The sequence below is a fragment of the Protopterus annectens genome, chromosome 10.part0 (assembly GCF_019279795.1).
Source record: "Protopterus annectens isolate FY-2018-M chromosome 10.part0, PAN1.0, whole genome shotgun sequence".
In the NCBI taxonomy this organism is placed as follows: domain Eukaryota; kingdom Metazoa; phylum Chordata; order Ceratodontiformes; family Protopteridae; genus Protopterus; species Protopterus annectens.
In genome coordinates, this window is record NC_056744.1 from 1,724,853,027 (window position 1) to 1,724,877,687 (window position 24,661).

Below are 24,661 nucleotides of genomic sequence, written 5' to 3' on the forward strand. Positions count from 1 at the left end.
GATGGTGTGCATTTGTCTAGATCAGGGAAGAGAAATTTTGCAGCAGATATTTTGCAGTATTTGACAAACAATAGGCAGGATTTTTGCCATGTCGAAAATGTACCAGCCCACAGATAGCAACATTTGATACAGCTCTGATGGTTGTTAATGCTAGGAGCATTAATAATATATATATATTTTTTATTGCAAAATTTGCTATGTTCCCACAAGATTGATGTTATTGCTTGTGAAACATGGTTAAAGAACAATGACTGGAAACCATTTCTGTCAAGGTATAAAGGTTTTTGCTGTAACAGACAATCTAATAAAAAATCAGGTGGAGTTGTTATGATAGGGATTAAAAAGATAGCTATGAGACCTGTGATTACTACATGTTCAATGATAACACCAACACTATAGACTGTGTAACTGTGACAATAAAGACAACCATGGAACAGAACTGTTAGGAGTGTATAAACCACCAAAGTCAAATGCAGATGACCTAGAGGAATACATACATTTCTTGCATGAAACACAGAAGGGAAGAATAATATTTAGCTGGGGACTTAAACTTACCAGAAACAGACTAGAATAATAAAGCAATAACCGATGACGTGGTGTGGTACATTGAAGATTTACCCACGGTTGGTGTTGTTTAATCACGAGGGCGAAGCCCGACTGATTAAACAAAGGCAACCATGGGTAAATCTTCAATATACCACAACCACGGAGTTGGTTATTGCTATTATACAATGACATTATTTAAGGAAAAAAAATACTTACTTTTCTTAAATATGTCTTTGTATAATGGCGGATATGGCGGATTACTGTTCTTCCGCCGGTTATGGTATACTGCTTCTTTGTTTTGATGTACTGCGCATGCGTATGGGACTTGCATTCCCATGCATACCCAGTACATCAATGCTTTGAAACTGAAGCAATGGAGAAAAGAAAGTCTACATTGCTCAGTTTTTTTTCTTTTTTTTTTTTTTAATTGTAAAAAAAAAAAAAAAAAAAAAAAAAAAAAAAGTTTTGGGGGACTTTATACCAACGAAAAAAAGTCCAGGTGACCGGACCTTTTTCCACTGGTATATTGTGGGATTTACAATGGGCACGCTGGTTGGGCCGGGTCAATCAGCGTACACGTTTTCGAATAGTAATAGGGAGTCATTGTATAATATCTATTCTACAATATTAGTAAGGAAATTAATCACAGCGTATATTCAGGAACAACAATTGCTTCAAATTGTAAAAAAACTACCAGGGGACAGAACATACTAGACATTGTGTTCCCAAAGAAATTACTGAAATTTCAAGTAAAGTTTTTACCACCATTGGTGTGCAGTGATCATGGGGTTATAAAGGTTAATTTGTTGCTAGATAATTCTGCCACAATGAAATCTAAGCCAATGCACAGAAGGTTGATAACAGATTATATGGAAGAAAACAAACAGTCACTGTGTAAAACTAACTGGAGTGACTTGTTCAGTGGAAAAACTGCAGATGAAATGTGAAAAGTTTTGAAAGAAATTGAGTGCAGAAAATCAAAAAATGTTTAACATCAGGATCTAGGCATACATCAGGCGGATACATTTCCATAAGAACAAGATGTCTGATTAAGGTGAGAAACAAAAATATAAAAAATAAAAGAGAGGTCAAACTACAACTTTTAAAACTAAAATAAACAAGCTGGACAACATATAAAGATACTGAGCATAGTATAAAACCTTTCTATAGATACATAAGATGTGGAAGGAGTAAAGACACACAAACTGATAAACTGTGTGCAGATTCTAAAGTTTATCCTCAGGCACAACAGATTATAGATATATTTACAAAATCTTATGCAAAAAAGTTTGGCTCCAAAAAGGGGTGGCAAGTTGTCCTGGTGACATCCACCTAACTCGATACTGGATTAGATTACATTGAAAAAGATCTTCGCAAACTGGATCCAAACAAAGCGCAGGGAGTAGACGGAATTAGTAAAAATGACCTGAGAACACTTCATTAAGAACTTGGAGTACCATTATATCTGTTATTCACTAGATCACATAAATATGGGGAGATCCCTCAAGATTGGAAAAATGCACTTTTTAAACCTGCTTTAAGGGAAAGGGGAGTAGGACAAGCCCAGAGTCATACAGAGCCTTATGTCTACCTTCATGTTGTAGAAAAATAATGCAGACGGTAATATTGGATAAGTTATTGTCAGAACTGGATTGGTTGGGACTTGAAACCATACATCAGCATGCATTTGTTCAAAACCGATCTATTACCACCTGTAACATAATGTTCTATAACAATATAATAACAGCTATGAATGAAAAATTGTGAGTGATGTAATTTATATAAACTTAACTTCAGGATTTTACAGGGTCATACACATAACACTAATTAACAAATTAGTTCAGCTAGGTATTGATGTACTCTTGATAAGATGGATAGCTGCATGGCTTACAAACAGGACATGGCAAATATCATACACCAGCTGGACAAGCAAAATCCTTGGTTACAGTCAAGGTGTCCCACAGGACTCTGTCCTAGGCCCTTACTTGTTTAGATTGCATTTTTCAGACCTAACTGAGGTGTTCTACAGTCTATATGCAGATGAACTGAATCTGGGTAAACTGATTACATGTGTTACAGATAAGGCTTGTCTGCAAAATAACTTGACTAAATTAACCATTTGGGCACAGGAGAGTATTATGTTGATAAATACATAAAAAACTAAACATATGAGATTTGGTAGGCATAAATTGAAAGTGACGATTTAATACAGCACACAGTGATTGAAACTGTAGATTCATCTAAGGCACTGGATATATGGGTACATTCAGCTATGAATTTTTCTAATCATATCAATCAATTGGTTAATGACAGTTGTAGAACTATAGGCTGTATAAAAAGATGTATAAAGTCTAGGAAATCAAACATAATGAAGTCACTGTTTGTTAGTCACGTTAGACCGAAACTGGAGTATGGAATAACGATATGGAAACCCTATAAGAAAACAAGCATGAGTAAACTGGGAAGAGTATGATGGAACTATACCAAGGGTATCCATCGATGTGACAATTGGAGTCATTATGAAAAAGGAAAATATTTGAACTTGTATAGTGTCTCTTACAGACATCTAAGAGGAGATCTTACTCGGGTATATAGAGCATTTACTGACAACTACCTCTGTGAATGTTTGGGGTTAACAAAAAGTTCTAGAAAACCATCAGATAACCTATGTAGGAGATTCTATAGGAATGAGAAGTGTGCTAATTGGTTCTCTGACAGAGTAGCTGAAGCATGGAACAGACTACCAAATTACATTAAAGTACTAGTTTAGATATTTTTAAAAACAGCCTGGATGCTTATGGGAACAAGTGTTGTGGTTTATTGGCAAGCTAGAAGGGCATTAATGTCTGTAATTGAAATATTTGTATGTATGTAAATGCTTCGACAATTATCTCAGAGTGAGTGAAGGGGGATTTTTGTGGGAATTGGGACACTTAGGTGCCATAATCTTAGTTGACATAAAACAATCCAAAAAAGAAGACCTGTCTGAGGAAGTTTTTTTGCCAAAAGCAAACTCCTTTTGCTTTTAAACTTAAACTTTTTTGTTTTTGTTTTTTTTTACAGTTTGTCATTCTGCTGCTCTTTGCTGCTCATTGCAGTGGTGGTTGAAGGCTTCTTTTCTGCTTGAGATGGGACGTGGAGATATGCTGGGGTGGCAGAAGTCTTCTTTGGATTATATATTGTGAATTCGTTTGACCTTTGCCTGCAGGTGTTCCTGTTTCTCTTCTTGACATAAAACACAACAGAAGGACAATACAGACAAGTATCACATAAACAAATGCCCTGTTTAGATATAACACATAAAAGCTTCACTATTAGACACTGGAGAAATCCAGATCTTGAAATATAAAATAAGGAATAACGTTGTTGTAACATATTACAATCACACAGATTTTATACAAAACAAGTACAACTCCTTTTTTTTGTGCCAACACAGGAATGGAACTTGGCTCCCCCACCCCCGAAACAATATGCAAATGACACTTTTTGCAAACAAACCCTCAGTGAACTGCTAAAGCTGCTAAAAAAATAAACTGTCAATGAAATATGCATACACATTTACCACATACTGTTCAATAATATGTAATTGCCAGTCATGCCTACCTGTGCCCAGCACATTCCTACAGTTGTGAATGGCCCATCCTAGAAGGCTAACACTCCTGTGTCATTGACAAATATAGTACATGACCTCACACAAACATAATTTAGAGTGTGAAGAGGAAAACAGTTGTAACATAAACACTTATGATGACATTTAATAATGCTGCACATCTGAGAAAGTAAAATGACCCAAAAAAAAGTCCTTTGCCATCAGTACACTTATAAGAAGTGCATACAGATAAAAGTTAACCAGTTAGTAAGGCATAGATATATATATATATATATATATATATATATATATATATATATATATATATATATATGCATATATATATATATATATATATGCATATATATATATATATATATATATATATATATATGCATATATATATATATATATATATATATATATGCATATATATATATCTATATATATATATATGCATATATATATATATATATGTATATATATATATATATATATATATATATATATATATATATATATATATATATGTATATATATATATATATATATATATATATATATATATATATATATATATATATATATATATATGCATGTATATATATATATATATATATATGCATATATATATATATATATATATATATATATATATATATATATATATATATATATATATATATATATATATATATATATATATATATATATATATATATATATATATATATATATATATACATATATATATATATATATATATATATATATATATATATATATATATATATATATATATATATATATATATATATATATATATATATATATATATATATATATATATATATATATATATATATATATATGCATATATATATATATATATATATATATATATATATATATATATATATATATATATATATATATATATATATATATATATATATATATATATATATATATATATATATATATATATATATATATATATATATATATATATATATATATGCATATATATATATATATATATATATATATATATATATATATATATATATATATATATATATATATATATATATATATATATATATATATATATATATATATATATATACATATATATATATATATATATATATATATATATATATATATATATATATATATATATATATATATATATATATATATATATATATATATATATATATATATATATATATATATATATATATATATATATATATATATATATATATATATATATATATATATATATATATATATATATATATATATATATATATATATATATATATATATATATATATATATATATATATATATATATATATATATATATATATATATATATATATATATATATATATATATATATATATATATATATATATATATATATATATATATATATATATATATATATATATACACACACACATACACACACACACACACACATACCACTATATAGCTGACAAATGAAAGCATAGCTTTATCAAGATCAGTAGTCTTCTTTGCAGATAAATCCAAAGTAATATCACCTGGTAAAGTGCCAAAGCCAAAAGTTCTGGAGAGGGACTACTCTGGCTCTCAGTACAACTCTGAGGCATGGAATAGTTTGCATCAGGCTGTATCCACTGCAACTGGCATCCCACACACTGGAGAACAATATAGGCACCTTTTTAGTGAACTACACAGAATGCACTCAACCAGTCGTTGACTGAGTTCAGAACAAGAGACATCCCACAGCTGTGTAAGTAAGCTTATATAGAGAATTTATAATATAACAAAAGCTACATGTAGACCACACTGGTATGCGTAAAGCTCTTCTTTTTTTTTTGTTATTTCAAAGCAAATCCCGAGACAGATGTGAACTGTCTCACTCACGATGAATATTTGGAGAGGTTGAGGGAAGCTAAAGGCATTTATGCAGCACAAGAGAAGTCTTATTGTAGTTTTAAAATTGTAGTAGGATATTTTTGTCTTCTATACAGCAATCGTGTCCTAACTGTACAAGCAAGTATGCATGCATAACTCTGTAGCATAAACCAGCTTAAGGGGTCAAGTATAAAACTACACTCAGAGATTCTGGGTTCAAATATCACAAGCAGCAACTAAACAATACTGCTAAATCTTTAATAATATTACAGATTTTACAATCTGTACTACTGGCATATATGCCTGCTGTTACCTGTAATCTGTACAGTTAGACCAAGCACAAGTACAATATATGCACTTTATAATTATGGATTGCTCAAACTAATATTTGCAGTTTGCAGTTGTTAGGATGTGTACTTAAATGTAAAACTTCAGATAAAATAGTAGTATTGTGATAACATTAGTATCATCTTATGTGACGCAAAATGCATTCTCTCTTTATGTCTCTCACCCCAACCCTTACTTCTGTTTTTTATATATTATGTGTCAACCAAATGTCTCCATGTAATCTATCTGTAACAAATCAATGATTTACAGCAAAGACAGGTTGGCCGACTTCAGTAGGTTAGCCTGTACCCACTCCACTGGCTCCAGCACCAACGCCCAGCACATCTGGGACCCAACCTGGCAGAACTGCCTCTGCTGCAGATGCACTACCTGGGCCCTCAGATAGTGGCGCATGGAAGCTGTTGCTGTGGTACTCTCTGGGAGCACTGGCGGAGGTAGTGTTTTTTCATCTGTGAGGAGTTGCTAGGGTTGGTGTACAGTGTCATACGCAAAACCAACCTTTCATGTCCCTCACCATCCCCGTGTCTTATCTTGTTTGTCTTTTTTTTTTTTTTCCCATTTGCTTCCTCACTTACTCAACTTACCTCACCAAGAAATATGAACACCCCTTACCCAGCATTCCTCTTAAAGCAAAAAAGGGCACCTGTCCCACAAAAAAATATCGTCTCATACATAGCTCTACATTTCACTCGTGTCTGCTTGACACACTTGATTCAGTCCAAATGGTTATACGACAGGATTGCATTGCTGTCACCTCTCTTTATGTAGGTGATGGTCCATATTTAGCTAACATTCTGTACATAGTTTTATTTTACACTGTTTAAGAAATGGATAGCTATGGTTCTTTCCTACCTCCCTCCTGCACATTCCTATATTGCTTTCCCTTTGTTCTTCCCCCTGCTTCTCCCCCATTCTACCACTTTCCTAACTACCACATTTTAACACCTATAATCTGGTAAAAAAAATAGAATCGCACACAACATACATGAGTAGTCAAAAACAGTACAGCCCTTCACTTTTAGCTTCTATGTTTGCGCCGAGTATGGCATTGCACACCAATGCCAAGCAGCACTTTCTTGGTGCAGTTAGCTCCATGCAATGCCACTTAAACATGCTGCACTACACTAACACACAGTAACACAGTGACTGTAGCTAAAGGTATTATCTCATTCCATTATCACTACTTCTTTAAAAGTATTATATACACCTGTGCTGAAAAATAAATGTGTCAGTGCATTTTAGCTTGCTGCCACAGAGTCAGCTAAGCAGCAACTGTGTTTCATACAGTCAATAAAAAAATAAAAAAAGTACTAGTCATAAAACTTCGTTGATGAACTCAGTTACAGTAATTTCCAAAAATCATGAAACCCACATAGTGTTCCAAAGCAACAAGCCTTTATTTGTCACAGACAAGCGATCTTCAGTAACAAAAAAAATAAAAAAAAATCAGAAATACTTTACAATGTTATAAATATCAGCTTTTATACACTTAGACGTAGGTGTGGAAAATATATGTATTGTTTAATTTTAAAACAGCCTATTACAGGTGAACAATATAAAAACAGGGCCGTAAAAGTGCATGCTCATGTTCATTATATTCTTTTTTTCATACAGTCAATACTACATCTCATCATTTTAGCAAAGAGCCTCATTATTGTGCACTGCTTACCTGTGTACAAACAAGTAAAAGCTAAATAAATGTGCATCGCACATGCTCAGTTTGTAGCCATTGCGCAAACCCACTGCTCTGTGGTGTGCTATGCAAACTGAACATTAGCATGCATTACTGCTGTTTAATGTCCATTTAATGTTCTGGACATAATCTGTAAATAGGAAAAAAATGAAGGCCATATCTAAGAATATGACAGATACTTACAATGCAGCCATCTCTTACCTCCCCCCATGCAATGTGAACATGGTCTCTCAGTAATTGTTCACAAATATATGAAATCCACTACATAAATAAATAATGCATGCTGTGCTATATACCATGCACAGCTATAGAATGACAACATACATTATATTGTTAGAATACCTACTCAGCCAACCTCCTGTCTCCAACATCCCTTGCTGATGTCATCCACTATAAATTGTCCTGCAGCCATGTAAAAGTCAGACTTGTGCTGCGGCACCTGCATAATGTCCTGAGTTCTCTAGTCTGTACTTGGGTAGGAGTTCTGTTCTCACTACAGTCAAATGGGAGGGGTGTGCATGCATGTGTGTGTGTGGGTTTGGGCACTTGCATGAGATTAGAGAGAGCATTTTACAATAGCATGTGGGACTGTGCTCTTACCGTCTTCCTCTCCCTAAGCTCTGCTGATTTGCAGATGTGCAGTACACCCATCAAGGCAGGGACAGAGATGGCCTATAGTCCAGGCACAAATCACCTCTTACTATACATTACAGATTTCAGGAACAGGGCTTACAGTCTCTCCACATACATCAAAGCATGGTTTGTCAGACTTGTATTTTCTTGATGTGAAAATACCCCGTGGTCTGTCCAGCTGCTGCAGGTGTCTGGTGAGGTACATGCAAAAGAAAGCATTATACTGTATTAATGTTCTGATGAGCTTCAAGCACAGTACTGTCATATCATTCTCAAATCTGAATATGATGGCCTGACTTAAGAGGTGCACAGTGTCATCTTTCCATACCACTGTGGACACTTGTTGGTCGAACTTCTGATTGCTATCTACTTGTGTTCCCAGATCTTCCAACACTGGTTTCAGCATGGGGGCAGTGTTGTCAACGGTGTACTTACCACGAAATTCCACTTTGCATAAGGCCCAAATCCTGACACATTCTGTATTTATTAGTAGACTGTGTGGCTTTGGCACCAATTATTTGTCTGTGTTAGATCTTCCCGTATTATGTTAACACCATTGGTGGACTCAATGATTGCAACCAATAAGCAGGAATCAGCAAACTTGGTAAGGCACAGGTCATATTCTGTAGCCTGGGCTGTTGAGAAATAGATTACAAGCAGTACTGGACCCAACACAGATCCTTGGGTTCATCAATGGTGACTGCTCTTGTGGTAGAGTTTGACTCACCAACTTTCATAGTATGTGGTCCATCGGACAGGCAATTGGTTAACCATCTAGTCATGTAACTGTTAATCCCCATCTGGTAGAGTTTGTCAATGATAACTGAGTGGGGGATTGTGTCCAAACCTTAGGACATATCAAGAAAGGCAGTATGCAGTATGTCTTACCTTCATGCAGGCCTATCACACAGAATGAATGGGCTTGGACAACATCACAGATCACCTATAGCATGAGTCAGAATATACGGTTACCGGATATGGTTTTACTACACACTTCAAACACACCCTCCAAATGGACTATGTTCCCGTTGAAGGGTGTACATCACCATGCATCCATCTGAATGGGGTGGGGTCAGCACCTGATGCATGCATTTATAGACACTCCCTGACTCTCCTGATCTGTGAGGTAGACCAACATTTCGTCATGAGTCTTTTGTAAATGGAACTAGTAATATTCCAGCTGTGTGCAACAGACATGTGTGAATTATTAATGGAGCATCTATGTCTGTCACATTTGTCAGACGTCTTCAAAATGCTATATAAGGCATACAGGATGACAACACTGTCATCCTGTGGAAACTGATCAGGCCAAGGCATTTGACAGGATTTCATACTGAGGTATTAACTCTTCACTGTCAGATGAGGCCATAAACAACTATATCAACAAGTAAGTAGAACACTGGATCACTTATGACATCTAAATATGTTGGAATGTGTGAAGTGACCTATACCTCATGTCCAGTAATCAATTCTATCAGGGCTGTCTGCTAGGTCCTTTTCTTGACCATGATTTAAATCACAGATGTCAAGAATGACATATGGATCCTGTATACAAACAGCTGTCTGGAGGGCTACACATTGCAGGCAATCATTGACTACAACAGTGCTATTAGTATAATAGACAGTATCAACACACACACACACACACACACACACACACACACACACACACACACACACACACACACGGCTGCCGCAGCCATGACAACACATGAGATGCAAAAAACATGTTAGGATTTGTTTCGTTATGCAAACAAATGCACAAACCAAGGATCATGTAGAACTCATGCCCTATAAGCAGACCAGTTGGTACCTGGCCTGTGTCCTGGGTTATATGGTATGCAGACTTTCCACCAGCATGTGTCCACAGTGGTGAGTGCTCCCTTGTATACAACACAACTGAGTATGTGTGGACATCCACATGAAAGGCCATAATACTTTCATAGTTCACAGCCTTCACCACACCAATACCAGAGTATAATGCACCCTTCCTCATGTCCCTCCCTACACATCTTCCAATGTACCACCTTTGCCAGAACTATCACACATGTATTTGTGCACACCTAGGGAATAGTTTTTTGCATAAACATATCTGTTTTGGCGATGAACTCAGTACATACATGGCTGTTTAATGACATTGATGGCATGATTTTACATTTGTAACAATGCAGACTGTGCCATACAGATATCTTGCCACGCACACCATTCAACTAGCTTGTAATGATCATAAAATCAAGTGTCTCTCCTCACACCTCCAGCAAATGTTAGTGTCAGGAGAATATGCTTGATTACACTCGGATTGCTGACATCATAATAATTGTACAAGAGTGCTGGTGCAGAACCATCCATGCTCACAGTCACATATGTGGTATCAGAGACATGGGTATTACTGGTGGTATTATTCTGATACTGTGCATGTTGGTTTTACTGCTGGCCATGAGCCTGTAACTGTATCCCACTTGCTGGAAACCTCTGCTGACAATACAGGCATATTCAGGCAAATCACACAGCTTCACAATATGCACCCAACCATAACTGTATATAACATCCATGATAGATATTCTCTCAATTGCTAATCCTTGTATTACACAGACATCTTCTCCACTGTTATGCCACCTTGTGAGCCAGTCATATAACATACTTTTGTCACTGTGCAGTCTGTACTGTGCCATATGCAGATGTGATTAGTGGTCCTGCTACAACTGTCTTCCTTTTACATGCCCTCATCTGCGGTACATTACAATGTTTCAGCTGTCCTCCATCCCAGTGTTCATCCCTAAACTTCATCTGTGCGTCCCTATTCATTAAACACAGTGCTTATGTCTGTTTATTATAAATGGCAGTCTGTGTACCCTTACTGATCAGCTGCACAACTTATACAGACTGCCTGCAATGGGATTACACAACACCCTGCACTGTATACAATGTCCTGTACTGTGCTTGGAACATATGATATAGCTAGATTTTATTTAAAGATATACATATATATATATATATATATATATATATATATATATATACACACACACACACACACACACACACACACACACATACATGATATATATGAACATGTATAGCTATATCATATATATCTAAAGACACACAAATATATATGATATGAACACACACACACACACACACACACACACACACACACACACACACACACACACACATACGGGCCACAAATTCAACTTTCCAGCAAGATTATAGGGTTTTGGAAGAAAATACACCATAAAGCAAAACCCTGATGATCACAAGAAGGACATGCAAATGCTGTAAAAAAAACCCATGCCCTAAAAGCTGGAAACCTCACTAGTTATCCAAGTACTGAATGGAAGCAAAAGTAATTTGTCTCTCCCATCAAGCACTGAGTGGAAGTAACAGTAACGAGTAATGGACCTGTGTGTCTCCCATCAAGCACTGAGTGGAAGTAACAGTAACTAGTAATGGACCTGTGCGTCTCCCATCAAGCACTGAGTGGAAGTAACAGTAACGAGTAATGTACCTTTGTGTCTCCCTTCAAGCACTTAGTGGAAGTAACAGTAACGAGTAATGTACCTTTGTGTCTCCCTTCAAGCACTGAGTGGAAGTAACAGTAACATAACAGTAACGAGTAATGTAACTTTGTGTTTCCCTTCAAGCACTGAGTGGAAGTAACAGTAACGAGTAATGTACCCTTGTGTCTCCCATCAAGCACTAAGTGGAAGTAACAGTAACGAGTAATGGACCTGTGTGTCTCCCATCAAGCACTGAGTGGAAGTAACAGTAACAAGTAATGGACCTGTGTGTCTCCCATCAAGCGCTGAGTGGAAGTAACAGTAACGAGTAATATACCTTTGTGTCTCCCAACAAGCACTGAGTGGAAGTAACAGTAACGAGTAATGTACATTTGTGTCTCCCATCAAGCACTGAGTGGAAGTAACAGTAACGAGTAATGTACCTTTATGTCTCCCATCAATCACTGAGTGGAAGTAACAGTATCGAGTGATGTACCTTTGTGTCTCCCATCAAGCACAGAGTGGAAGTAACAGTAACGAGTAATGTACCTTTGTGTCTCCCATCAAGTACTGAGTGGAAGTAACAGTAACGAGTAATGTACCTTTGTGTCTCCCATCAAGCACGGAGTGGAAGTAACAGTAACGAGTAATGGACCTGTGCATCTCCCATCAAGCACTGAGTGGAAGTAACAGTACCGAGTAATGTACCTTTGTGTCTCCCATCAAGCACGGAGTGGAAGTAACAGTAACGAGTAATGTACCTTTGTGTCTCCCATCAAGCACTGAGTGGAAGTAACAGTAACGAGTTATGCACCTTTGTGTCACCCATCAAGCGCTGAGTGATAGTAACAGTAACGAGTAATGTACCTTTGTGTCACCCATCAAGCAGTGAGTGGTAGTAACAGTAACGAGTAATGTACCTTTGTGTCTCCCATCAAGCACTGAGTGGAAGTAACAGTAACGAGTAATGGACCTTTGTGTCTCCCATCAAGCACTGAGTGGAAGTAACAGTAACGAGTAATGTACCTTTGTGTCTCCCATCAAGCACTGAGTGGAAGTAACAGTAACGAGTAATGTACCTTTCACCCATCAAGTACTAAGTGGAAGTAACGGGTAATGTACCTTTGTGTCACCCTAAGTGTCACACTAAGTGGAAGTAACAGTAACAAGTACTGTACACCTTTGTATCACTCATCAAGTACTCTATCAGACTTAAACTACTTAAACTTATCTTTGGTACAATGTATGTTCACCCCACACACATACACGCACACTTCTTATGACCTTACTATTAAATGATTAATAATACCAAAAATAATCAATAAATGATTTGTTAAACATTCTATGAACTGTTTGGTGACATAAATGGATAAGGTGTAACAATATTAAATAAACCTTAAGTTGATGTCTATCTAGCCAACAATAAAATTTCCTGACTGCTTCGGGGTCAAAATTGTCTCACCTTTTCTTTGTCACTAGCCACAGACAGACCTACAAATCACAACACATAGTCTTGGACCGTTGATAATGACCACCTGTATTCAGGACACTCAGATATGATCCCAGTCACTTTACTTACATGTATGTCCAGGAGTTCCTTCTCATGTAATTTCTGCAGATCTTTATGATGCCTGACTTTTAATTCCAGGGATGATAAGGCTGTTTTTAGCTTGTCCTGTGGATATTAAATAATTATATGAATTAATAAATGTGCACATAAATTAAATGAATTAAATAACTAAAAATATACTATTGCAGCAACCTTTTCCCCTCCTCTCTCTGCCTCTGTTTCTAATAAAGCCTAGTAACAGTCAGTAGTTCCTACAACTTCCACAGCTGTAGTCTTGGAAATTGGCTCTTCCCTGGGCTTATCTTCTGTTTATGTATTTCTTACTTTCTGTTTTACAAACTTGTCTATATTTTCTGCATTCTGCTTACTATTGTATGAAACGTTGCACTATATTATGTTTACAATTTAATGACCATTTTCTATCATGTTGTTACAACACACATCTCATACATGTTGTGATTATTGTAATTTTAGTTATAACTGTCATGTGATTACTTTTGTTACAACACACATCTCATACATGTTGTGATTATTGTAATTTTAGTTATAACTGTCATGTGATTACTTTTGTTACAACACACATCTCATACATGTTGTGATTATTGTAATTTTAGTTATAACTGTGTCATGTGATTACTTTTGTTACTTGTACTTTTTGGAGCTTTTCTCCTCGGGCCTCCACTGAAAAAGGGCTGCTTCTGCCCAGTCAGATTAACCCAGCCAACAAATGTCAAATAAAAATAACAAAATAAACAAAAAGGCTGGCTGTTAAAACATTTACGTACATTTGGAGATCAGTAAGCCAAGCTGACTACTAAATCAACTAACTTTTCTTGGAAAGAAATGCAAAAATGGATAAACATACAGATGTTTTCAGTACCACTAGGGACAGATATGCCAGAGCTGTCAGCACCAAAGGTTCAAACTGGACCTCCTTAATTATGCACATTTTACAATAATAGGAAATAAGAATAAAATAAAAAATAACACGAATTATAGTAAACACATGAATATACTCAGTTGTAAAAATGGATTTATACACTTGTCATGTTTATTGACTATAGGTTGTTATTCTATCAAACAGGAAGGATGGAAAACTCATGATGGGATAGAAACAGTCAGTCCTCAAGTTACATACTGCTATTGTTCAATGCTCAGTGTACAGGGTCTGCCGGAATGTAAATCTGGGGAAACACCACATTATCACATCTAATTGGTTCTAAAAACTGACTAAACTCTGTGTGTTGTCCTCCTCTTGTCTGAACAGCACAGAGTTTCACAAGGCAAATATTACATGCAAAAGGTGACACTCAACATACATATGGAAGACTTTTACTTTTTCCAGTAGTGGGTAATGGTAATCTAACCTAATGAACATAAAACTCTTAACAGCTTGCTTTGATGTTTAGAAATATATGAAGGCAACTGCACAATGTATAACACCAGCTGCAATCAGATAGCCAGGTCTAAGCCAAAAAATAACATAAGATTGGTTTCAATCCCTTCAATAAAAATAAGACAATTCATGCCAGTCAGTCACTGCATGTATTTTATTTCCATTTCATTTATTTAGTGGTCTTTCGTTAACCAGGATAACCACTACTATGTTTAAAAACTATTTACAGAGAACCTGGGAAGAAAAGCTCCACAAAAAAATCGTGAACTTCATTAATCAGAAACAAAAATTGATACTATTATAAAATTTAAAGTTTAACACTGTATGAAAACAAAGAATAAAATTACTATTTTAGCCTATTACTTAAGTATGTGTGGAGTCTGCATGTCCTCCCCATGGTCAAGTGGCCTCCGAAAGACATGCGTGAATGGGCGTGCCTTCGTTGAAGGTTGGGCGTCAGGCTGGCAACTCGCCACCATAAAAAAATCTACTGCCAATCATTAGCGGACCAGAGTTCAGCTGTGGCAACCCCTTACCGGGAAAAGCCGAAAAGACAACAACTTAAGTATGATATCCAGTAGCCAGTTATTAAGAAATTAATGACCGATTGTTGTTAAAGGAGGAGGAGGTTGGTGATAGAAATGGATGGGAAAACCTTTGAAATACAAAGCGCACACTGTAATAGTGCTTCAAAATGCTGTAAAATATAACCTTGTTATCAACCAACTGTAAAAAGGAGGAGGTTCTTATGTATGAATTTCCCTGTTAGATCTAAATGAACCTTGCAGTAGCGGACAGAACTGTATTCACTGTACAACTGCACTGGAAGCCAACTGACTGCTTTAAAAGCTGTAACTCACCTCATAGTGACACAAACAGCAGCAAGAAGCAAACTGCACCTCTAATCAGCCATCAGCTTTTCAAGCTATTAGAGAAGGCAAATTTTTAAGAATAAGGGTGATGTGCAGAACTGTAGTAACTACAGAGGGATAAAACTGATCAGTCACAGCTTGAAGTTACGGGACAGAGTAGTGGAAGCTAGGTTAAGAAGGGAGGTGATGATTAGTGATCAGCAGTATGGTTTCATGCCAGGAAAGAACACTACAGATGCGATGTTTGCTCTGAGAGTGTTGATGAAGAAATATAGGGAAGGTCAGAAGGAGCTGCATTGTGTCTTCGTGGACTTGGAGAAAGCATATGATAGGGTGCGTAGAGAAGAGCTGTGGTATTGTATGAGGAAGTCAGGCGTGGCAGAGAAGTATGTAAGAGTGGTACAGGATATGTATGAGCGTAGTGCAACAGTGGTGAGGTCTGCAGTAGGAGTGATGGATGCATTCAAGGTTGAGATGGGTTTACATCAAGGATCAGCTCTGAGCCCTTTCTTATGTGCAATGGTGATTTACAGGTTGACAGACGAGATCAGACAGGAGGCCCCATGGACTGTGATGTTTGCAGATGACATTCTGATCTGTACTGAGAGAAGGGACCAGGTTGAGGAGACCCTGGAGAGGTAGAGATATGCTCTAGAGAGGAGAGGAATGAAGGTCAGCAGGACTAAGACAGAATATGTGTGTGTAAATGAGAGGGAGGATAGAGGAATGGTGAGGATGCAGGGAATAGACTTAGTGAAGGTGGATGAGTTTAAGTACTTGGGATCAACAGTTCAGAGAGTAATGGTGAGTGTGGAAGAGAGGTGAAGAAGAGAGTACAGGCGGGGGAATGGGTGGAGAAGAGTGCCAGGAGTGATTTGTGACAGACGGGTACCAGTTAGAGTGAAAGGAAGGTCTACAAGAGGGTAGTGAGACCAGCTATGTTGTATGGGTTGGAGACTGTGGCATTGACAAAAAGGCAGGAATCAGAGCCGGAAGTGGCAGAGTTAAATGATGTTAAGATTTGCAGTGGGTGTGACGAGGATGGAAAGGATTAGGAATCAGTACATTAGAGGGTCAGCTCAGGTTGGATGGTTTGGAGACAAAGTCAGAGAGGCGAGTTTGCATTAGTTTGGACATATGCTGAGGAGGGATGCTGGGTATATTGGGAAAAGGATGCTAAGGGTGGAGCTACCAGGTAAGAGGAAAAGAGAAGGCCTAAGATAAGGTTTATGGATGTGGTGAGAGAGGACATGCAGGTGGTTGGTGTGACAGACTAATATGCAGAGGACAGGAAAAATGGAAACAGATGATCTGCTGTGGCGATCCCTAACGGGAACAGCCAAAACAGAAGAAGATAAGTCAAACAGTATGGCAGCTAAAACTTCTCATGTTTTACAAATTTTGTTTATAGCTTTAATCAATCATTTGTGATATGCTCTCACAGTGAATTCAGTAAATAAAATTTCCAAGCTGTGCTCTCAAGGTGAACTTATTTAATGCATTTTAGAACACAATAACTTAGTTACAATCAGAGACCTGATCACAGTCCTCTGTCATTTACAAAATATTCAGAGTTGTACTTAAAACTGCTTTGGATGGCAAGATGAGAGTGAGTTTACATTCACTTTTTAAGAATAAGGGTAGAAATGGTAGAAAAGTATATAGAGACAGTAGAATTTAGCATCATTGGGGGAGGTTAGCAAGTAGAAGGAATGATGAAGTGTATCACACACTTGCAGGGACAAAGGGAGACAGAAACACATGTTTGAAAGGGGTGAAAGTGGTACTAACACTAGTGGTCTACTGTGCTACAAGTCTGTGTGTCAGACAGTGATTCAGGAGTGAGAAGACAAAGATAATATAAGGATAGACTGCATGTGATAACCCATCGGCTAATGTTTTGAAACAGATTACTCAAAAGTAAAATGTTATGGTGCTGCTTGTGTTGTGATTTAGGAGGTTAGAAAGATATAAAACTAAGCAACAGTATTAGCTTGATATTTATGGATCGTAGTGCAGAAAGGTAAAGTTAGGTACTAGGCCTGTATTTATCAGCTCTGGAGAAGGTTTGAGTTTGGAAGCAGTTAGGTGACTGCACAAGAAAAAACTGAATTGTAAAGCAAATTGATCTCATGTTATATTTGACTGTTCCTCTTTACATGATTATTGGAAACCTGTACAAATGTTTGGTCAGGCTTTATGCTCTGATAACGTTTGTATTACTAGACATTTGATTTTGTATAAGGTTCCTACTTGACCAAATGTTGACAATGCTCAACATTCTCTTTTGTGGTGTTATTTAACTATTGCTAGAAAAATTATAACAAGAAAATGATTACAACTGGCCACACCCACATCTTCAGAGTTTATTACTGTATTGGAAGAAATATGTAAGAAAAAAACAGATTTCATAAAATTGCACTCTTAAATCAAAAATTTTAAATCTTAGTTTTGGCCTTCTATTTTGGATTTTATTCAAAAAAACACAAAAGAGAACCTGGGAAGAAAAGCTCCACAAACAAAAAATGTACATTTCATAATTATAACAATTGTTGAGCAAAATGTATATATATATATATATATATATATATATATATATATATATATATATATATATATATATATTGTGCATAGTTTTTGTTCTTCTTAATTTCATTTTTGTCTTAAATTGAATATAACAAATATTTAATCTTTTGTATTAATTTGTTGATTGAATACTATGTTTGAAATTTATACTAATTCTTGTGATTTTATATATTGTATATCCCAATGAAAATATGACTACCAAGTTTTAGAGTGCTCAGATATTTATCTAGAAAAGATAATAGTCTGAATTTTTGTTTTAGTCTGCATGTCCTCCCTGCCTGTGCACAATGTTTTATGTGCCTGTATTAGCATGGTCACCTCACATCATTCCTCAGCTGGGGTGCATGCTCCCCCCCATCTGTGCACAGGGTTCTATGTGCATCTTTTAGCACTGTTGCCTCACAGCAAGAGATTGTGTGGTTTGATTCTCAGGTGAGGTGCCGTCTATGTAGTGTCTGTATACCCCTGCATGTTCACATAGGTTCTCTATGGGTATTTAAATTTCCTACATATGTGGTAGGCGGATCAGTGAATCCAAGAGAAACAGAAAGAGTGGGAGAGGGAGATGGAAGGGTAAGTTAGGGCATCATGACATTAATCCATTCTGTCCCCACAAATGCTCAAATGGAGGCACTAAAGTTATAAAAAAAATGTTAAAAATAATTTCAGTTATTGGAACCCCTGCAAATCTTTCCCCATGCTTAATATATGCAATACTTTTCATTTAGATTTAATTCCCTGGAAAATAAAGGAACAATTAAAATAAATTAATTAATTAAATAAATAAATAAGCAATTACCCTACTGTGTTTCACATAATCAATATTTCTCATGTTTTTCAGGCAGAATGGAATTAGCCCTTTGGAATAATATTGCATTTTACTAAATTGCACCTTCAAATAGTATGTTTTTACCTGTAGTTTTGTTGTACTATACTAATAACAATTTGTTATTGTATACATGGTCTCTGTGGAGCTTTTCTCCTCAGGACTCCATTGAAAATGGGCTCTTCTGGCCCAATGGACCATCCTGGCAAACAAATTTTAAATAAATAAAATAAATAAATAATACATCTTACAGGGTTCCTCCTTACAGATACAGTATTATGAAGGGGTCTGAAAAAGTATTAGGTGAAGATGAGGACCTAGAAATTAAATGTATTATAGCACCATGCCCTCTGCCTCTAATAATCACAATTCACAAAAATGCAGCAAAATAAATTCTGAAGTCCCTGGTCATCTAAATCACAAGGTTCTGTTTTTTGGTCATCTAAATTAGAAGGTTCTGTTTTTTCTTCCATCAGGGTGCTATACTCAACTGCAGTGCAGCTGGAGACATTTTAACGTGCGTCTAGAAAGCAAATGAAAGAGTTGTACAAACTACAATTACTATGAACACCAAATATGCAAATATAGTACCAATGTGGTTTATTCAAGAGACCATTCAAAAGAAAGAGTTAAAAGAAGGCAAAAAAGGTATCTTCATTTTTCGGGAGAATTTTTTCTTATTCTCAAACAAGGAAAGCAGTAAAGTCAAACCTTGCAGCTCTTCTGCCTTGAAAAGCAGCTCCCATCCATAAGAGTTGAGAATGCTGAAACTCCAGAGCTTCAGTTATTTGACACAAAAAGGGACCTGATGACTTACTATGCATCCTTCAAATACAGCATTTTTGGGAGATTTTTTCAGTTTCAATTAGAGCAGGAATGTAACTTTTTTAGTTCCCTACTTCACACTCGGTGTCAACTGCAGGCAGGACAGTTTCCAAATGCTTGCCCATGCTCTTATGTTGCAGGGCATTCATATCTACTCATTACATGGATGACCGTTTAGTTCACACATTCATTCAAAGGAGCAACTACAGAATGATCTGATGCAGTCAGTTTTGTATTCACTAGGCGTTACAGACTGACAAGGAAATTAGATTTCAGCCCATCTTAACAGAAGTGTTTAATGGGAGCTCTTTAGACACAGCTGAAGAATAACATTTTTTACTCAAAAAACAGACCATGTCTTGTAAACGGTCAGTTTGCTTTACTTAATAGCAACTAAATCTGTTTTGATACCAAAAGCATTTTTCTACATTCTGGGTCACATGGTGGTTCTCATGAAAAATTCACAGGAGATTACTACAGTAAAACTGAAGAATTTATCTATGAAATCTAGATGGCTTAAACTCACACATTGCAGATGAAACATTCTAGATATTATTAGAAGGATGAGTCAGACTGTCTGTTGTTCCAAGGCACAAACTTACATGTAGGACAGTTGGAAAAGCTACACTTAGAGTATAAAAGGCACAAGCAGAGATGCAGGAGGTGGATAAAAGTGAGGGACTGCACTGGAAAGGTCTGACCTTTACGTCATTAGAAACCACACGGTACAACGAATGGTGCTTTACAGTAACAGACAAGCTGCATAAGCAGCTCACTATGAGTGTCTCACTGAACAGGAATAACATAGTGCCAGTGTACAGGGGAAAGGAGGGGGAAACAGACATGGTACCATTGTACAGGGGAAAGGAGGGGAAATCCTGACATGGAACCAGTGTTCAGGGGAAACTAGAAACAAATCCCAGACATGGTACCAGCACATAGGTGAAACTAGAAACAAATCCCAAATATGGTACCAGTGCACAGGGGAAACGAGAAACAAATCCCAGACATGGGACCATTGTACAGGGGAAAGGAGGGGAAAATCTCAGATGTGGTACCAGTGTACAGGGGGAAAGGAGGGGGGAAACAGAGATGGTGCTGGTGTACAGGGGGAAAGGAGGGGAAAACAGACATGGTACCCGTGTACAGGGGAAACTAGAAACAAATCCCAGAAATGGTACCAGTGTACAGGGGAAACTAGAAACAAATCCCAGACATGGTACCAGTGTACAGGGGAAACAAGAAACAAATCCCAGACATGGTACCAGTGTACAGGGGAAACTAGAAACAAATCCCAGAAATGGTACCAGTGTACAGGGGAAACTAGAAACAAATCCCAGACATGGTACCAGTGTACAGGGGAAACTAGAAACAAATCCCAGAAATGGTACCAGTGTACAGGGGAAACTAGAAACAAATCCCAGACATGGTACCAGTGTACAGGGGAAACTAGAAACAAATCCCAGACATGGTACCAACGCACAGGGGAAACTAGAAACAAATCCCAGACATGGTACCAGTGTACAGGGGAACTAGAAACAAATCCCAGACATGGTACCAGTGTACAGGGGAAACTAGAAACAAATCCCAGACATGGTACCAGTGTACAGGGGGATACTAGAAACAAATCCCAGACATGGTACCAGTGTACAGGGGATACTAGAAACAAATCCCAGACATGGTAGCAGTGTACAGGGGAATCTAGAAACAAATTCCAGACATGGTACCAGTGCACAGGGGAAACTAGAAACAAATCACAGACATGGTACCAGCACACGGGGAAACTAGAAACAAATCCCAGACATGGTACCAGTGTACAGGGGAAACTAGAAACAAATACCAGACATGGTACCAGTGTACAGGGGAAACTAGAAACAAATCCCAGACATGGTACCAGTGTACAGGGGATACTAGAAACAAATCCCAGACATGGTACCAGTGTACAGGGGATACTAGAAACAAATCCCAGACATGGTACCAGTGTACAGGGGAATCTAGAAACAAATCCCTCACATGGTACCAGTGTACAGGGGAAAGGATGGGAAAGTCACAGACATGATACGAGTGAACACGGAAAAGGAAAGTCCTTGACATGGTACCAGAGTACAGGGCGAATAGAAAAAAAAATGCAGACATGGAACCAATGTACATGGGAAAAGGAGGGGAAAATCCCAAACGTGGAACCAGTTCACAGGGGGGAAAGGAGAGAAAAATAGAAGACATGGTACAAGTGTAGAGAAAAGTAGTGAAATATCCCAAACATGACTGACAATGGAACAGAGTTGCATGAACACTATGTTAGTGAACACTATGCCTGCTTGGGAAATACAAAATATATGACAATCAGCCAAGTACTAAGCACAACAGCTGATAGTGCCTTACAGTGCAGTTACTGAGATGTGCCAGTTATACAGATGTCACTGCTCTGCCCACGCAGCACCTGTTCCTAAGCCAATAAGGCCATCTCCAAAGACATAAAGGCATTCCCAGCATATGTAGCAGGTCACCTTTACATAGGAATACAGACGAGAATATACACTTTTATATGGCATTCCCTGACACAATGTATGTGCACACGTCTGTTGCAACCCCCTCACAACAGAAATACTAAAACATCCCATAACCTGCTGATGTTACCGCTTGTGAATAGATGCTCTTGTACCAACATGACAATGTGGACTTTAATTTCTGTTGTCTGAACAGTCCAATAGGGCTATGATATCTAACATAGCAGTGATGTCCATCACGGAATTCTGAGCTGTAAATAGATGTACATGAAGATTTGCTGAAATGTGCGTCCCACTCCTGGCTGGTTCTGCATGGAATGTTGTGCAGCTCAGTCCTTGAAGCTGGGTATCAGCCTGCCTCAGTGTAAAGTGGTGTGCAGCTCAGTCCCTGGAGTAAAATATATCAGTGAAGTACAAAGACAAACACACGCACCAACTCAGTGAGATCCAAACACAAATTTCTTCCACTACATGGTCCTGTAGATCAGGGGATACACAGACTGTGCTGTACAACCTTTCCCTAGTGTTTCCCCATTTTCTCAGCACTAATGAATGGTAGAGTCAGTATGCCTCTGAGCTATGCATCATTTCCATTCTATGCCCTGTTCATCATGGGGTCTTCCTAAGACAAGTCACTCATGGTACTATGTACACGCAGGGTGTGCTTTTGCCATATAGATTGTCCAAGGACTCAAAGTCCCTTGTACAGGCAGAGTGCAGGGCCTGCTATGCTGCACACACTTTCTGTAGGTATCCTGTCAATGTGCTCAGACCTTTACGTGCAGGACACAGGTTTCCATGATGTGCACCCTGCCAAGAGGTGACAGCACTTCTGCCTTATTGTACACCGCATACCGGACACATTCTTAGGGCTGCTGAAATGTGTAGCATTTTAGAGTTAACACACACAACACTTTGTGCATTTCTTCAAACCAACAAACTGCATACAGAAAAGTATGCAAGTCTGCTAAAAATCATGTAGCCATCAGTTCAGCAGCCAATAAATCATCTGCCCTGAATCTCATATAAAGGAAGTGTGGTGTCTAGGAGTCTGTCTGTACTGATCCCCAATAGCTCTGCTAGTATTTTTTTAAATAATGTATAAATCAGTCAAGGGAAAAACTTAAATAAGCCAAGTCTGAACAAGTAGAGCAGAACCTAAAGACTTGTGCTTTACTTCCTTACTCAAAAGATATTTGTCCCAGTGATTTTGAACAATTCTCCTTTCTTCTAGAATTATAATACTTAATATATTTATAAAAGTCTTATAGATAATTCAGATGAAGACCCAACAGAAGCTATGATGACAAAACTGAAGCCAGGTTTACACTGGTTTATCTCGTAGAACTAAAATTTATGTATGCCATAAGAATACAAAGTTGCCAGTCAGCAGCTTTAAGACCCCGAGTGGTTTTATATACTTTGTAAAATAAACAGATGAAACTTCCAAGTCAAACCCAAACCACCTGCATGAAGCTTGTTCCGGTTATTTTGAAGATCAGTAATTCACCCTACAGTTCATGCAGAAATGGGCTTGGCCTGCGTGATTGACAAGGCGGCCGCCGGAGTTTCAATGCACAAATGTACCATGACTGACACAGAATGCAGATTTGCCTGTGACATCATGCATACATTGTTTCGAGAGCAGCTTACATTTAACTGTAGTATTCACAGTTGCAAAACATGGTTCATTAATCAAAAAGAAATCAGCAAAGCCTTTTAATTCAGAAGCAGCCTGTCTGTATTGTTTTTTACTTGATTAACACAAAACCAAGTTTTAGCATTTAGTCATCCATAAATTCCGGAGTATGCATTTTTTAAATAATAAGACCTTGAAATGTGACTGTAAA

General features: G+C 37.1%; 1 protein-coding gene across 1 annotated transcript in view; it reads right to left on the minus strand.

Annotated features, from left to right (window-relative positions):
- The window catches only part of LOC122813966 (zinc finger protein 569-like), a 142,147-nt gene that overhangs the window by 107,179 nt on the left and 10,307 nt on the right, over positions 1 to 24,661 (minus strand). The window contains exon 2 of the mRNA XM_044086520.1: positions 13,809 to 13,904. Coding sequence (XP_043942455.1) covers positions 13,809 to 13,904 — 96 coding nt within the window. The remainder of the gene's footprint in view (positions 1 to 13,808; positions 13,905 to 24,661) is intronic.